This window comes from Anoplopoma fimbria, chromosome 1 (genome assembly GCF_027596085.1).
Source record: "Anoplopoma fimbria isolate UVic2021 breed Golden Eagle Sablefish chromosome 1, Afim_UVic_2022, whole genome shotgun sequence".
Lineage (NCBI taxonomy): Eukaryota > Metazoa > Chordata > Actinopteri > Perciformes > Anoplopomatidae > Anoplopoma > Anoplopoma fimbria.
Genome location: NC_072449.1, coordinates 28542122 through 28560161, shown reverse-complemented (window position 1 = coordinate 28560161; position 18040 = coordinate 28542122). Strand labels below are relative to the sequence as shown.

Sequence of the window (18040 nt, the reverse complement as noted above, 5' to 3'; positions counted from 1 at the left end):
CTTCTTTGCCTTCTCTGTCAACAGGGCTCGAGAAGCAAAGCACTACCTTCTCCTGTCTTGGTTGCGCAGTGGTTGTTGCACTTGTGATGTAAGATTTGTAAAGCCTTCACTTTCTTGAGAGATTATCCAATGGAAGAAAGAATTGAAAGGGAGGCTTATAGGGAACCACTCTAAATGATGAAGTGTCATTATTCTATAGCCAATGTGTTGTACAAAATAACATTGACTTCATAATGATAAGTTACAGCAAAATTGCAACTTTATGGTACCCTTATGAAAATACAGCCTTTTGCAGCAATAAACAGCATTAGGTTGAATGAAGTTGAAGCATATCCAGGGTGCAGAATAGCTTCATTATTTACTTCATTTGTTTTTCCTTAACCCACCACCAAATGTACCCGTGCTAGTATACAGACCCTCTGTCCACAATGGTTAGTGGAGATCATTATATCAACAAATGATATCTGAATACAATTATAAATGGCTGTTTGCAAACAGGAACCACATCCTCCAGTACCCAGCGCTGGTCAACTGCACCACCATTGACTGGTTCTGTGAGTGGCCCAAAGATGCTCTGCTGGAGGTAGCTGAGAGGTACTTGGATGGACTGGAGCTGGGCTCCTTGGAGGGGGTGAGGCACACACACGCACACACAAACACATAAATAGACATTTATATGTGTGAACAGTTGATTTCACACTGTTAAACTGGTGCTGATTTAACATTGTGATGTGTTCTTACACATGTATCTACTCTCCCAACATCTGTAGGTTCAACCTCATGTATATTGTATATTATCTCAAATCCCTGGTATGTGTACTCATACCTGGCCAATAAAACTCGTTCTGATGTCGTAGATCCAGACAAAAGTAGCCAGTGTCTTCGTGACCACACACCAGTCAGTTGCACAGGTCTCCCAAAGGATGAAGTTGGAACTGAGGAGACATAATTATGTGACACCCACGAACTACCTGGAGCTGGTGTCTGGATACAAAAAGTAGGCACCTTTAAACATTCTCCTCAACTTATTCATGCTTCTCCTTTCTCCTCTCTTCACACCACCTTCAAATGCTTCGTGTGTCTTGAGGACCATATAGATTGTTAACACTGAACTGGTCCCATTGGAATCTCTGAGCGTCAGTGCTCACACCTTAATTATACATACATTAGGTTTGGGTTCTCAGGTCATGCATCAGAATAGAGCAAAACCAAAACAAGCAGATGCTTTACACAAACCTGGTTAATTCTAGCATGGAAGTGATTGACTTTACAGTTGCTACCTTTGGATTAATGTCTGTTAGTCTATTCATTAAACGCCTGGCTCTGTTACAATCCCCATGTCAATCATCTGATTGCGTTTATGTATGTGTGTGCGTGTGTCTCCATACATTTAGGTTGTTGGCAGAGAAACGCAGTGAACTGGGCGAGCAGGTGAGCAAGCTGCGGAATGGCCTGTTCAAGATCAATGACACACGGGAGAAGGTGGAGGCCATGTCGGTGGAGCTTGAGGAGGCCAAGAAGCAGGTGGCAGAGTTCCAGATACAGTGTGACGAGTACCTGGCCGTCATTGTAGAGCAGACAGCAGAGGCTAACAAGCAAAAGAATGTAAGTATCACAAAAATGTTTGCATGCACACAGTTATTTATTATATTTCAGTAATAATTTGATAAAGGCATTTACAGTATGTGATTCAAACCCACATTCTTTTGGATTAGAAAAAGTTAACATTAGAGGTTTATGTTTGGGAAAGTCTGGGGTAATTGGTTAATAAGAAAGATGTGTATAATAGTCAGTGACGCATTGGTGTATGTTTGTTTTGAGGTGGTGAGTGCTAACAGTGTGAAAATCGGGGCAGAAGAGTTACAGTGTAAAGCCATGGCTGAGAATGCACAGAGAGATCTGGACGAGGTCCTGCCTGCACTGAATGAGGCCATGAAGGTAGAGCTCCTTCCTGCTAACTTTTGTAATCCTTCACTTCTCTGTGTGTTTGTTATTCTGTCTTTACTGTAGGTGCTCACTTTGATCATAAAGGTGTTGAATTTTTCCCTTGATATTTGATGAGTAATAGTCCTCGATCTTTCAGTGTATTTGATTGCTCTGCTTCTCTCCAGCACTGATGTAAGCACCTTGTCATTTTAGAGTTTGCTTTCTGGCTTTCAAAATTACATTTCAACATGACTCAGCAAGCAGTATACCCTGCCTTTTTACATCCACACATCTTCTCCTTCCTCCTTTTCCACCTAGGCTCTGGAGTCTCTGAATAAGAAGGACATGACAGAGATCAAGTCGTATGGCTGTCCCCCAACGCTGGTGGAGACAGTGATGCAGGCTGTCATGACCCTTCTGGGTAAAGAGGCTACCTGGGCCGAGGCCAAGCGACAGCTGGGTGAGAGACATCAACAATGCAGAATTTAGGGATGGGTGAAAAAACTAGGTGATTAGGATAACTGTAGTGCTCCAAAAATGAAAAGAGTAAACCAGACAGCACAGATTGTGCACAGTAACACTAAACAAAGGAAATATGTAACTGGAAAGAAGGGGATCACAGATGCTATATTAGAAGTCCCCTCAGTGATACCATTGGCAACATTCACTCGTAGCTAGAAAGCTACTTTTTTAAAATGTTCTAGTTTTTGTTATTATGATAATTTAATATTATTCAAATTATCAGTAAATTAATCTGTTGAGCTTTCAGTTTATAAGGTGCAATCGTCCCTACGGTTAGTAGCTAAGGGCAAATTAAACAGTTAAACACTCAAAGTGTATTAACATACATTACAAACATACATTAACAACATAATTTATCAAACAGGCATTATGTTTTCAGGTTGTCCGTCCGTCTTTTGCTTTCTCGTGAACATAATGTCTTAGGAAAGCCTATAGGGAATTTGGCAAAAAAATTACACTTGCACTCAGGGTTGAACTGATTAGAATTTGGTGGTCAAAGGTCACTGTGACCTCACAAAGTGAGTTTTTGGCCATAACTAAATAATTAATTATGTTAATTTTGACAATTTCACACTGATGTCTACTATGATAAAATTATGAGGCGATGGATGAGGAATTGGGCAAAACTCTTTTTTTCTGACTGTTGTGACTTTGTTTCTGGCAGGTGATTCCAACTTCATCAAAACGTTAGTTAACTTTGACAGAGACAATATAACAGACCGTGTGTTGAAGAAGACCGGCCAGTACTGCAGGCAGGTAGACTTCCAGCCAGAGATCATCGGCAAAGTATCATCAGCTGCCAAGTCCCTCTGCATGTGGGTCAGAGCGATGGAGGTAATGGAAGGTCTGCTGGCTACCAGCATATAATCAAACACACACACACACTTGATACAGATATGAAAAATGACCATGAACCCACAAGCATCCATGATAGATGGTGATTAATTATTTATAATTATTTTTGTTTAAATAGTTAGTTGCTAAATCGCAGACAATGGCAGTCATTTGGGCAAATTGTTCTCACCTACAGTTCAACAATGAGCTGTATGCATGAAGTGCATTACTGCGTAGCAGCAGTAAAAAGCATTTGCTAAGCATAGCAAAGGTGCTATGACAAAACAAGTGGACCTTTTTTTTTAAAAAGATACATGAACAGAAAAATAGGAGGCAGAACTGAATCCACTGATGTGTGCGTTGTTCCTCCAGGTTTATGGGCGTGCATTCAGGGTGGTGGAGCCCAAGCGGGCTCAGCTGAATGCTGCCATGGCCCAGTTAGCAGAGAAACAGGCTTCTCTGACTGCAGCACAGGACAAACTGCGAGAGGTAAAGAGCCCAGTGCATCTAGCAACCAGCCCTGATATGCATGTAGACGTTTTGACATTAAGCTCAAGTCTAGTCAAGTATAAATATATAAATATAAGTGCAACAGTAGCATTATAGTGTGTCCAATTTACATATGATAGGACCAATTATGATGAATTCCTATAATTGCTGTGCGTGTGTGTGGGCAGGTGGGGGAGAAGAAAGACGAGTTGGAGAGGCAGCTCGGTGAGAAGCTGGTCATGAAGAAGACTTTGAGGGAGAAATCCGATGAGATGGAGATGAAACTGGACCGAGCTGACAAACTGGTGACTGGACTGGCTGGAGAGAGGGTTCGCTGGGAGAAGAGAGTTGCTGTAGGTCACACACAACCAGAAACTAACAGATCACACAGTACAATACATAACTCACACACTAACATATACACTCGTACTTATGTATTTGCTTCAGGGTCTTGAGGAAAACATGGGATACCTGGTGGGAGACTGTTTGCTAGCAGCGTCTTTCCTGTCCTACATGGGACCCTTCCTTTCCAACTATAGAGAGGAGCTGCTTGCCATCTGGATGAAGGAGGTGAGGCACACAGACACACACTTCATAAAACATCTACCCATATATCATGTGGAGTTCAGTGAAAAGCTTGCTATGTACTTTTACTTCCTCTAAAGTTACTAGCAAGCCATGACGTTTATACATTACGGTCTTAATTCCAACAAATCCCATGCTTTACGCCCACTTGATTTTTCTCTCTCCTATTCGCTCTCTCTTTGCCGTCTCCTCAGGTCCGGGACTTGGCAATCCCATGCACACCCGGGTTCTGTTTTGCAGTCTTTATGTCCAAGCCTACAGTCGTGAGGGACTGGAACATTCAGGGCCTGCCATCTGATGCTTTCTCTACTGAGAATGGAGTTATCGTTACTCGCGGAAACCGGTCAGTGCATATAGACACAATCTGTTTTGATAAGTAAGCATACTAAATAAAAATGCTTTTGGATTTGTTTTTCTTGGATTTGTATTTGGTTGGTGCACTGTACAAAACGTGGGTTTCATACTGTAAATACAGGTTGGCTTGTTTTGTTTCTTTCCCTTCTTTCAAGATGGCCACTGATGGTGGACCCTCAAGGCCAATCTCTGAAATGGATCAAGAATATGGAAATGAAGAGAGTAAGTCTTCAGCCAATATTATTCTCATTCTTATTCTATGTTATTGTGTTTTAACTGTTACATTTTTCAAACAATCATGGATATATGAGTGTATAGGAATGTGCATAGGAAGGTGTCCAGAGAAAACGGGGGTATGCACTCAAATTTCTACAAATAATTGAATGTATTATTATATATTAATTAATATATTAGCTACCAATGCTAATGTCGCATATCACTAAGTTTCAGACACTAAAACTGTTTTTGTAACAAACCTGCTAGCTATATCGCCCACAAAGTTCAGAGCAGCTTGGGTAGTTCAACTGAACTTTCTGAGGCTGACATCAGCACAGAGCCATTCCAACACACCACACACACACGATAAATAAGGAAGCGCATGTATAAGCTGTTTTCCGGGATAATGTGAATAATACTTTAATTCTCATGATTATTTACCCAACTTTTTACTTGTTCCATTATTCATTCTTTAATAAAACAAGAAAGTTGATCAGTGTATTTAAGAAAAAAGATAACGTGTACTCTAACACTGCTCATTCCACCTTTACAACTTGCAATTGTGCCACTGTGCCCTGCCTTTCAGGAGATAAATATTCTACTCATCACTTTCAACAATATGAAATAGTAGGCTGGTCTTCACTAGCACAAGAAAGTACTATCGCCATTTTTGTTTAAAGATGTCTCCTACTAAAGCAGCTTCATACGATCACATCGCTTCTCAAATTTAAGAGATTTTTAGAGTGTTTTATGGTTTCTTATGCTGTTTGTATGTGCTTCTGTGTGACTTGCTGTATTTACTTTTTTGTCTTATCACTGTTCTATGTCTCTTTCTGTCCTGCGTGTGTGTCCAAATGTGCAGGGTCTGAAAGTAATAGACTTTCAAATGCCAGACTTCCTGCGGGTGCTGGAGAATTCCATACAGTTAGGGAATCCTGTTCTGCTGCAGAATGTCCAGGAGGATTTGGACCCCTCTCTCGACCCAGTTCTTAACAAGTCCCTGACACGGATAGGTCAGACTCAAACACACACATATAGTACATACACACGTTCACAAATTAAAATACCAACTGTTGAACTTTTCTTTAGTAAGTTTTCACCTAATTATTAGGGGGTACCTGAGTCTAATTTATGATTTTTTTTTTCCTTCAGGCGGCAGGCTGCTGTTGAAGCTGGGTGATAAGGAGGTGGAGTACAATCCAGAGTTTCGTTTCTACATCACCACCAAGCTGTCTAACCCCCACTACACTCCAGAGATTTCTACAAAGACCATCATAGTCAACTTCGCTGTCTTGGAGCAGGTCTGTGTGTGTGTGTGTGTGTGTGTGTGTGTGTGTGTGTGTGTGTGTGCGTGTGTGTGTGTGTGTGTGTGTGTGTGTGTGTGTGTGTGTGTGTGTGTGTGTGTGTGTGTGTGTGTGTGTGTGTGTGTGTGTGTGTGTGTGTGTGTGTGTGCTCCAGCACACTACAGTATACCGTATTTTCCGCACTATAGGGCGCACTGGATTATAAGGCGCACTGTCAATGAATGGTCTATTTTCGATCTTTTTTCATATATAAGGCGCACCGGACTATAAGGCGCATTAAGCGAAACAAAACAGTCAGTCAGTCAAACTTCCTCCACTTCCTACCATTGATTCATTAACGTTGAATTCTCTCGCAGCTGCTCTATTCCCATGTTCTACTGCGTGACTGACAGCCTTGAGTGTTCAGTCCGCGAGGAGCGTCAGCGTGTCTCTTGACAGGAGCCATGTTGGTCCTTATACACACACACTGTAATGTGATGGTGAACCTTATACACACACACTGTAATGTGATGGTGAACCTTATACACACACACTGTAATGTGATGGTGAACCTTATACACACACACTGTAATGTGACACACACACTGTAATATGATGGTGAACCTTATCCACACACACTGTATGTGATGGTGAACCTTATACACACACACTGTAATGTGATGGTGAACCTTATACACACACACTGTAATGTGATGGTGAACCTTATACCACACACACTGTAATGTGATGGTGAACCTTATACACACACACTGTAATATTATGGTGAAGCACAGTGTGTATTACTCCGTGACGCTCCTGACTACGGTGGCCGTGATGCTGCTGCGGTTTCTTTGTAGTTTACTAAGTCTACTAAAACATGTTGACAGAGCGCCGTGTACCACACAAAACCGCTTCGAGGTCAGTAAGCACAACCAGAATTAATCCATATATAAGGCGCTCCGGATTATAAGGCGCACTGTCGTTTTTTGAGAAAATTAAAGGCTTTTAAGTGCGCCTTATAGTGCGGAAAATACGGTACTTCTTTATATGTATGCGTATCCTCGGTTGTGTACACATACATTTTGAGCGTATGATTTGTTTCCTCAAATTACTTTGTGTATGTGTAGGGTCTGGAAGCCCAACTTCTGGGAATTGTGGTGCGCAAGGAGCGTCCGGAGCTAGAAGAACAGAAAGACTCTTTGGTGATCAGCATTGCTTCTGGAAAGAGAAGCCTGGAGGAGCTTGAGGATGAGATTCTCAGGTTGTTTAGCTAGTAACAGCAATAGTATAAAAATTATAATAAGAATAGTAGTTCCATTTGTTGTCGTCCTAGTGGCGTTGAGTACATTACTTGTAGCAGTAATGATGCAGCAAGACTTACCTTTAAGAGTAAGTGATTAGGGTTTTCAAGTCAAACTTTAATTTTGATGTATGTGAACCCTAATGATTTGTGTTCGCAAAATGTTTTTCTTGGTCTGTCGTGCATAGAAGGCCCTGTGAAACAGTTTTGTTATATCTATGTATATTTTTTTTATGTTGTATGCTTGTGTCCATTATTCCAGGCTGCTGAATGAGGCGACCGGCTCATTGCTGGACGATGAGCAGCTGGTGACAACCCTGCAGACATCTAAAGTGACAGCCACTGAGGTTTCAGAGCAGCTTGAGAGCAGTGAACAAACTGAGATCAAGATCGACTCTGCTAGAGAGGTCAGGGCGGGCGGTAACCTCTGGGTCTGAAAAGTACCTTAAACTTGCATTGTTTCTAATGTCCATCAGGAGGCGACTCCCCTGGTTGCAAAAAGAAGTCAGGTTGTATAGAAGTCTATGAGAAAATGACCCTACTTCTAACTAGATTTATTATCTCAGTAAACATTGTAAACAAGAGTTTATGGACTCAATCTCTAGTTTCAAGTTTTCTTTAATACAGGATGACGTTCATTAAGTAAAACTACGGTCCTTTTTAGGGTAAAATAGACCATAAAGCAGGGCATACTTTAGAGTTTGGTTACTGTGGGATTGACAGGTCTCTACCACAGCGTTGTTCAGTTAGGGAGTAATGTTTTCTTCTTATAATTTTAACCCTTTGTGTTTTCAGTTCATAAAAGTTATTGTAACTTTTTTGGCTTGAAAATGTCTTATTCAGTATTCGGTTGAACTTAGATCCATCCTCACATGTCATTTCTGATTGCAAAAAACACAAGAAGGTGACAGTCAAAATGCAGAACTTCAGACTTTAAAATGGCAGTCCACAAACTCCTGGATGATGTCACAATGACAACGTCCACTTCTTTCATACAGTTTATAGTCAAGTGTAGGGATGAGGGGATTGGGGCAGCGGGGGAATTAGGCTATCTTTAGGGTTTCGGACTATATGTTAGTTAAAGTAAGTAACTACAAACCATCACTGGGGTTTCTGGAAAGTTTTATAGCCATTTGTTGTAATGTTATTGAAATGGTTCATTTGCATGTCAGTTTGTGCATACAGTATGTGCACATAACTTAAAGTGCTTTCTCTTAACAGGCCTATCGCCCATGTGCCCAGCGAGCCTCCATCCTCTTCTCCATTCTAAACGACATGGGCCGCATGGACCCGATGTACCAGTTCTCACTGGATGCCTACATTGACCTTTTTAAGCTTAGCATAAAAAAGAGCAAGCGCAGCCACAAACTAGAAGAAAGGATCGCCAACCTCAATGAGTTCCACACATATGCAGTATACAGGTGAGCCAGACCTTTTCATAAATTTGCATGCAGGTATTGATAAGTCAAGGGAATTCCAGTTTAAGTTTCTGATATGATCAATCAGAAACATACACGATGTCTGTTGAGTTTTTTTAAGCTAACTCCCTATTTTATCCTCTATAGGTACACGTGTCGTGGTCTGTTTGAGTGCCATAAGCTAATCTTCAGCTTCCAGATGTGTGCCAAAATCCTGGAGGTGGCTGGAAAACTCAACATGGATGAGTACAGCTTCTTCCTCCGAGGAGGACTCGTAAGAAAACACAGTACACACTCAAACATCTTGTTTTTGCTTTATTTGATTTGAGATAATCCAACAGGACAAACCTTTTATTCTCAAACGCTTGGAACACTTAATGCCAAAAAAGACTTTCCACTGTGCATTTAAATGTTGAGCCATGTAGAAGTTATGCTTCCCCTCAAAGAGAGCTGACAATGTGATTTCACAAAATGTCCTTATCCATCATCTGATACGTTTTTCATAACTACCTTTCCTTGCCAGTGAATTTCTTAATATCTCAGGGGCCTGGTGCTGTATGATTGATGTGTAAATGGATTGTTTGGACAATTTATTGAAACACTGATGGAAGAATAGCTTGACTACTAATTAACTGATGGGTGTGCTTCTAGGTACTTGATAAGGAGGATCAGATGGACAACCCTTGTACCAGTTGGCTGGTAGACTCCAGCTGGGACAACATCACAGAGCTGGATAAGCTGCCCAACTTCCATGGCATCATGGCCTCCTTTGAACAGTACCCCCGAGACTGGAACCTTTGGTTCACCAGTGCTGAGCCAGAGAATGCCCCACTACCAGGTCTGTATGTATTCTGGGAGGTTTTTCTTTGGGACATATTGACTGAAGAAAATGGTCTCCACTATGAACAACGAAGTTGTAGCGTACTTGACTGACTGGTGTGTAAGGAAGGCTTCATGCTGCTGTGCCACGTTTCATAATTTTGCTATAGATTGACAATAGAGAATGTATTAGTACCTTAAAATATTTATGTATTTGTAGATGATGAATGTGTCTCCTTCTGTGCTATTTTTGACAACTGAGGATCTATTAATGGTTGTTTCACTGCAGGAATAGACAAGAGCAAGAGAGTGCGTGGGTTTGTATGTGTGGGTGTTTTGGTGTGTCTTCTTTTGCTTTAATTAATTATTAGGAATTAGATTTGAGTGCAGCTCAGTATGAAAATGCAAGTATGTTACTATCCTAAATTTCTTTCAGCCTTTCCTCTGATTATATGCTTTGCTCCGACTATTTTCACAGTTCATTTTATTGATATACTTCCCTAATTACTACCAAACTGCCTTCCCTCACCCCTGAATTTCTTAACTTTACACTTCCTTTTTCTTTTTCCTTCTAGGTGATTGGGATAATAACTGCAATGATCTCCAGAAGATGCTGTTAGTGCGCTCTCTGCGTCCGGGCCGTGTCTCCCTGTGCGTCACCTCCTTCATTGTTAACAGCCTCGGCCATCACTTTGTGGAACCGCCTGTTCTCGACATGAAGGCTGTGAGTGTCCGCTGTTAGTCCCTGATACATCTTCCGTCTTGAATATTAGATGTAATGCTTTGAATTTGAATGAAACAAATGTTTCAAACATCTCATTTGCGTTATACTGTATGATTTAAGCTCACATTTTATTTGTTTTCTTTGTCCCTCTTTGCTACTCTCTCTTATCTCTCCCCAGGTTGTGGAGGAATCCACCTGCAGGACTCCTCTGATCTTCATTCTGTCTCCTGGGGTGGACCCCACGGGAGCCCTGCTGCAGCTGGCTGAGGCCTCTGGAATGAGCAAGCAATTCCATGCTCTCTCTCTGGGCCAGGGACAGGCCCCCATCGCCAAGAGAATGATAGAGGAGGGCGTCAAGAATGGTACAAAACCCATTGCTCTGTCTTTCTTCCTGCACGCCTGACTCAGATTCATTCAGTGGCTAAAAAGTGTCATTTATTCTCTCACAACTGATTCTATTTTCCCTTGTCCTAAACAAAATGTACAAAGTACTTAGATTATGCGTTTTTCTTTCTCTTGTGGTCACTGCAAGATAACCCAGCAACACAACAACAACAATTTAGACATGAAATAAAAAAATCTAAACAGGTTATATCAACTCTCAAGCTCTCTGTTTCTCTGCACTAGGTCACTGGGTGTTCCTTGCCAACTGTCACCTCTCTCTCTCATGGATGCCTGAGCTGGACAAGCTGGTGGAGCAGCTACAAATGCAGGAGCCCTACTCAAACTTCAGACTCTGGCTCAGCTCTTCGCCCCATCCTGGATTTCCCATTACCATCCTGCAGGCTGGTATCAAGATGACCACCGAACCACCAAAGGTGCTCACAAACACGGTTTTCCTGACTTTACATATCTTCTATATATTATACATGATATTCATGTCAACAAATCTACATGGCAGTTGTTAAAGACATATTTTACAGTAAGATATACATGTAACAACTTCCATAGTGGTGTTAACACAACGCTCTGTTGCTTTCAGGGCGTGAAAGCCAACATGAAGCGTCTGTACCAGCTGGTGACGGATGTTCAATTCACCCGCTGCTCGAGACCCGTATTATACAGGAAGATGCTCTTCTCCCTCTGCTTTTTCCACAGCATCCTGCTGGAAAGGAAGAAGTTTTTACAGCTGGGCTGGAACATTGTCTATGGATTCAACGATTCTGACTTTGAGGTCAGAGCTTTATCTGACACTGAAGGAAACAGTGCCAGCTGAAGGCAGAAAGGCCATTTTATACCCTGTCAGAATGTTAGTTAGACTGATACTGACTATCCAATTTAAATTCCTATCTATCACTGTTCTATCCCATATAAGGCATTTAAAGCCAAAACAAAATCTTGTCTCATCTAAAAAATGTATCAGTCTAAATCATTCTCATAGTTACTTTATCAAAATGTCTTCCTCTCCATTTTATCTTCACTGTTTCTGTTTTCTTTTTGAATCCGAGTTTTTATTTCCTTTACTTTTTTGTCTGTATCTTGCATTCCAAAGTCAGTCTGCTAAGATCAATGTCTGGATGCCGCCCTCCCCCTAGGTGAGTGAGAATCTGCTCAGTCTGTACCTGGATATGTATGAGGAGATTCCCTGGGATGCGCTGAAGTACCTTATTGCTGGGATCAACTATGGAGGTCATGTAACAGACGACTGGGACAGACGTCTTCTAACCACATACTCCAGTGACTACTTCTGTGATGCTGCTGTGAACCAGCCCTTCTTCAAGTAAGACCCTTTAACGCACACACATTTATCCTGCCACTTCTTAGCGTACTAGCACCAATATAGCATGAAATAGTGCGTGACATTTCTTTTTTAAATGAATTAGTGCATTTGCTCAAACCAATGCAGACCGTACATATACGTACATGTATATTTAAAGAGTAGGCTTTCTAGCACTCATTCAGGCAGAATGTGCTTTAGGATGACAGCTCTAGTGAGGGACAGTGAGTGTCCTGCAGAACTATGAAACCATTACCACTTGTAACAGCTTCTCCCAATATAATTCTTTGATATGGAACTGTCTGTGTTTTTGTCATTTATATTAAAATCAATCTCTTCAGATGAGATGAAATTAATCTCCAAGGAGATGGGGAATTGTACACCAATGTTTAACAAAAACATCATATATCACTTACTTTATATTTTTTCAAACCCCTTTCTCTGTCAGATTGTCCCCCTTAACATCCTATTACATCCCCCGTGACGGTCCCCAGTCCTCCTACAAGGAACATATCAGCATGCTGCCGTCCACAGAGCACCCTGAGGTGTTTGGCCAGCACCCTAATGCTGACATTGCCAGCCAGATCGCCGAAACCAGGAGGCTGTTTGACACCTTGCTCTCCCTGCAGCCCCAGGTCACCAGTCCTACTGCTTCGGGGGCGAGGCCCAGTAGAGAAGATAAGGTGAGGGAGGAGCAAGGTGGGAGAAGTTGAGGGAAGAGATGATTAGTTTAGTGGAAATATACAATTTAATATACAGGCAGTTATTGGACAGTTATCTCTTAGGAAAACATTTGCCAATTCTGTGTTCCCCATCAAAGAAACTGGGTGTTGTATAACAATGGCAGTAGATTAACTTCCATTAACATAACTTTAAATGCTATGTTAGTGTAATAGTGCTGAAATATAAGGTAATGTTGGTCGTTGTAATTTAATGCAGCACCACGATCTGACTCTGCAGTTTATTCACTGCAAATATTTGTGTGCAGAACATTTGTAAATGATCTGATTTTGTACTATGTTGCAACGTGCCTCCAGGTATTAGAGCTGCTGGCAGACGTCAGTGGGAAGATCCCGCCATTGATTGACTACGAGGGCACCAGGTCCATCCTCCAGGACAACCTCTCACCTATCAATGTGGTCCTGCTACAAGAGATCCAGGGATACAATTGTCTACTGGACACCATCATGTATGAGCTCTATGTCTGCTTGTGTGTGTGTTTCTTTGGGTTTGACTGTCACAATTTCAGCTGGCGATGTGTGTCGTAGGTACTGTACCTCTAAATGTGTCATTTGAAACTAACTGTGTCAAAGTATGTGCGTGTCATATGCTGTGAATTAGAAATGTTGCAACTCTCAAGGAAAGAGGACTTTACATTAATATATAGACTGGGTGTTTGACGTCAGATAACAGTACACTAAATAGAAAATGATGTGACATAGAGGTAGGAAGACACATCTGAGTAAGAGTGGCAGAAAACCAAATGGGAGCGTTTGTTAACTTGAATAACCCCCTAATTCCAAAAACATTAATCAAAATATTATTTATAATTTGTGTGTATCAGTACTGGGTTTGGGCGACCTAAAGTGAGATTAGATTATAGTGACTTGAAAAGAAATAAGCCTGTTTTCCAGATAAAATGAATCGCAATTGTTATTTCCTACAGAATTAGGTTAAGCAAACCCTTATGATCAGATTTACCAACCTCGTTTCTTGCCATAATACTTTGTCAAATTGGGGTAGTTAAACCATTCACACAAGTGTATCTGCTTGCAATGTAAAAAACAAAACAAAAAATGTTTTCAAGGGAAACCTGCTACACGAACTAGCATCATAGATGCATACCAGTAACAATCACCCAATCACCTGGCCTGTTTATTTGTACCTCTATGTCCGAATGCACGGTTATCCCAATAGATCCATATAAGGAAGCAGCGACAACTAAACGCCTACAGTAGAAGGGGGTAATAATGACAGATTTGTTGCTGTGTGTGTTTATGTGTTAGTTCATCCCTGGCGGAGCTGGAGAAAGGGATAAAAGGCTTGGTGGTGATGTCATCCACCTTGGAGGAGACTTTCCGCTACATCCATGATGCCCGTGTTCCACCGCTGTGGGAGAAGGTACCAGACTCACACACCTCACTTGAGAATTTTCACACAATTCTTCCACACCTGCATTATTAATACCGGCCAACTGCTGGAAGCATGAAATTACCGTTGATTTCTCCCTCACTCTCCATGCGATACTCTCTCTCTGTCCACCAGGCGTACCCTTCACTGAAGCCTCTGGCAGCGTGGACCAGGGATCTTTGCCTGCGGGTCAATGAGTTTGCGCGCTGGGCAGAGACGGCCCAGCCCCCCAACCTGTTCTGGCTCTCCAGCTTCACCTTCCCTAACGGGTTCCTCACCGCTGTGCTGCAGTCCTCTGCTCGACAGCACAACGTGAGCGTTCACACAGCCACATCCACACAGGCAGAAAGACGGTTTCACTGCATTAGGGAATACAGATGTATTGTCTTGTTTGTGTTTAATGGCCAGTTAATATGAAAGGGTTTCATAAGCCAAACCCAGTTAACTATTTGATTCTGAAATTGAAGATTAAACTAAGAAAAATAAAAGAATCAGAACTACAAGATGTTTGTATACCAACAGCTAAAATTCTGTTTTGTAATCTTTTATTGTCATTTATGTCATGTTTAATTTTCACAGCACACATAATACCGACATAAAAACATTGTTTTTTAGCTATACATTACAGCGACACCATGTGCTGGTTTGGCAAACCCAACCTTTCTCTCATTCTGTTGAGTCCATAGATTAATCTCAACATCTTTTCCATCCAACAGTTAACATCGTGTGAAACTGTTCTTTCAGATATCTGTGGACACTCTGTCTTGGGAGTTTATAGTGTCCACTGTAGATGACAGCAACCTCACTGACCCGCCCAAGGTGACTCCCTCTACACACATTTCTATTTCCAAAAAGATTTCTATAAATTAGCATCAGACCACTTTTTTTCTGAGCCAAACCTGTCATTTGCACTTTCCATCACATATTTAATTTCTACTCCATCATTCACTCTGTCCTTAAAAAAAAAAAAAAAAAAAAAAAAATTTTCATTCACAGCAGCACGCCGCTTTGCTCCTCTCCCTTCCCCATCCTCAAATCGGCTCATTCTTGTTTATTTTTTTACAAAGCACTTTTACAATTCTAGTTTTGAAAAATGTGAAAAAAAAAAAATTTTAATTTGTTGTGTTGCTCACACTTCAGAATGTCTGTCATTGTAGCTCTTTATTCTCACCCACTCCATCTTTATCACTCTTTTCCCTGTCTCCCTTCAGTTCCTTTTAGCTCGCTGATTCTGTTTCCTTTTGTCCAAACTCTTCTGTCTTTTTTTGCACTCTTTTCTCCTCCATCTTCCTCTTTGCCTCGCCCCTCTCTCCTTCCTTTCTTTTCCTCCCTCCCTTGTTTTTACCCCTCCCACTCCTTTCCTTTCTCATTTTCACTGACTTAATAGCATGACTGTTTGTCATAAACATAGGCTGCGTGCGAAATATCACCTGTTTATCACTCCCGCATTACCCTTCACCTGATTGCCCCCTCCCTTTTCTTCATGGTTTTGCTGCTCATTCCCTCTCATCCCCGCCTCCCGCCCCCCCCTACAGGATGGAGTATTTGTCCGGGGTTTATACCTGGAGGGGGCTGGTTGGGACAAGAGGAACTCCTGTCTGGTGGAAGCTGAACCCATGCAGATGGTCTGTCCCATCCCCACCATCCACTTCAAACCTGTGGAAAACCGCAAGAAGGCAGCCAAGAGTGAGTTTTTCTCTCCTCAATCTTCCTCTATTGTTTTGTTTGACTCTACTTTGCATGATTCATCATATTTTTCCCTGTTCTCCATCTGTCTGTATATCGTTTGTGATGTCATACCCTGTGGTTTCGCTGTCTCATATCTGTCTGTTTATGTTCGTGTGTGTGTATGTAGGTATGTACCTGTGTCCGTGTTACTACTTCCCGGTGCGTTCGGAGGCGGGGGGGCGGCCATCTTTTGTGGTTGGTATAGAGCTAAAATCCGGAGCTTTTACCCCAGACCATTGGATCAAGAGAGGGACTGCTCTTCTCATGAGCGTGGACAACTGAAGGCCTTAACGCACACACACCACCACATTGACTCTGACACTTTTCTACTCATGTTTATTATTTATTGTTAAAGCTGTTCCTTACTATTTCTGCTTTTTAAAAATATTATTATCTTTTGTGACACAATAAACTTCATTTGTGGCTTCAATAAACAGCAAATTACATTTTACATTAACACTGTGCTGCTTCTCAAATGTATTACATTAACAAAAGAATGGACTGAGTCATTCTTTGACAATTTGAGGTTGGTTTGAAACAATACTGGTCAGGTCTCTTTCTCTTATTGTTCTTGTTTCACTTGTTTCTGGCTGTCAGCATCTTCACAGACCTGCATCAGTCTTTCCATCAGTCTGACCCCTTTTTTACTCTGCTTAAACATAGACACTTACTTACACACACACACAGGAACTAGTCTCCTACTGTGAAGTGCTTTGTTTTAATGGAAACTTGCTTCTTTGCAACATCTGGGTGAAGCGAGTGTCTGGTCAAGAAAGCATCTGTTGTGCTAAATGAATCCTTGTTAATCTGATGAGCTGTTTTCCATCGTGTGACGACAGTAATGGACTATAAAAAACATGTACAAAAAATGTGCTAGTTAACGCCATTGGAGGCGAGCACTTCAGTTTTAGAATACACTGAATAACCAAAGTTTTTATTGAAGCCTATGATAAATAATGTAACAGTCCTGGAAATTCAAATGAGTAACAATCTTTATTTGAACTGAAGTCTGTTACCGGTAGTTCTACCTCCATAAACCAAAGAATGATATTTTCGAATTTTTGTGTAAATAAGATTAGTTCTTGGTTTGACAAACTCAGATGCACAGACACTTTCACACAGTAACAACACACACATGCAAACAATACAGCCATCATTTAAGGTGAGGTAAAGGATATGTTTATGCTCCCACAAGCTGAAAAAGAGGACAGAGGGAGGCAGCGACTAAAGGACAAATTAACCTATTCAAACAAATTAATTCTAATAAAGCTTTACACAAGAGAGGAGGCACGTACTTCCCCACCGGAAAGGACTGAGCCCAAACTCCTGAAAGGGAGGGAGAGAAAAACAAGCATAGGAGCCCGGAGAAAGTCATCTGGGAGGAAGAGCGGACCAGTAGTGAAAGAAAAGAACAAGAGAGACGGGGGTCGAGTTCAAGGTTGTATTCAGAGGTTTCTACTCACAGGCGTATCCAGCATCATGGCATCTTAGTGATGCAAACACACACATACACACACACACACACACACACACACACAAGGGCCTGATAGATTAAACTAGGTCATTTATTTTAAGAATCACTTTTTTTTAAAGTACAGACAAGTTTTATAAAAGCACACACACGTTTTAAACCAAATTAAACTAATTGTATCTGATTAAGTCTCAAAAACAATTATATACAGTTGCAATCAGAAATATTCAACCCCCCAAAGATTTTAAGGATTTATCAATTAAAGTTTTTTCAAAGAGCAAGATTCTGCTTCAGATGACTTCTTTATGAGTTGAGCGATACATAAAATCAACACAGAAAATGCATGATGTAGTATTTGTGTGTAACAGTATATTTTGTTAAGATAGCCATGTCACAATTATTCAACCCCTATATAATATTGTTGTTTTTAAAGCTGTCTGCAATCAAGTTGACTTGATTCAATGTAATATGTTGCAGTTCTTCACTGTTGCCGCTAGATGGCAGTAACGCTCATTAGCTCTGGA

The 18040-nt window shown here is 41.3% G+C and overlaps 1 protein-coding gene across 1 annotated transcript in view; it reads left to right on the top strand.

Annotated features, from left to right (window-relative positions):
* The window catches only part of LOC129096756 (dynein axonemal heavy chain 2-like), a 52587-nt gene extending 36195 nt beyond the window's left edge, over positions 1–16392 (top strand). Inside the window, exons 54-83 of the mRNA XM_054605395.1 lie at positions 499–631; positions 858–997; positions 1395–1605; positions 1822–1938; positions 2245–2386; positions 3113–3282; positions 3655–3771; positions 3960–4124; positions 4219–4341; positions 4551–4699; positions 4866–4932; positions 5789–5939; positions 6079–6227; positions 7337–7470; positions 7772–7916; positions 8731–8930; positions 9075–9201; positions 9579–9765; positions 10322–10470; positions 10649–10832; positions 11098–11288; positions 11453–11644; positions 12006–12190; positions 12636–12870; positions 13225–13376; positions 14194–14308; positions 14453–14629; positions 15062–15136; positions 15853–16003; positions 16173–16392. Of these exons, the coding sequence (XP_054461370.1) occupies positions 499–631; positions 858–997; positions 1395–1605; positions 1822–1938; positions 2245–2386; positions 3113–3282; positions 3655–3771; positions 3960–4124; positions 4219–4341; positions 4551–4699; positions 4866–4932; positions 5789–5939; positions 6079–6227; positions 7337–7470; positions 7772–7916; positions 8731–8930; positions 9075–9201; positions 9579–9765; positions 10322–10470; positions 10649–10832; positions 11098–11288; positions 11453–11644; positions 12006–12190; positions 12636–12870; positions 13225–13376; positions 14194–14308; positions 14453–14629; positions 15062–15136; positions 15853–16003; positions 16173–16327 (4588 nt within the window). The 3' untranslated portion in view covers positions 16328–16392. The remainder of the gene's footprint in view (positions 1–498; positions 632–857; positions 998–1394; positions 1606–1821; positions 1939–2244; positions 2387–3112; positions 3283–3654; positions 3772–3959; positions 4125–4218; positions 4342–4550; positions 4700–4865; positions 4933–5788; positions 5940–6078; positions 6228–7336; positions 7471–7771; positions 7917–8730; positions 8931–9074; positions 9202–9578; positions 9766–10321; positions 10471–10648; positions 10833–11097; positions 11289–11452; positions 11645–12005; positions 12191–12635; positions 12871–13224; positions 13377–14193; positions 14309–14452; positions 14630–15061; positions 15137–15852; positions 16004–16172) is intronic.
* Positions 16393–18040: the final 1648 nt, after the last annotated feature.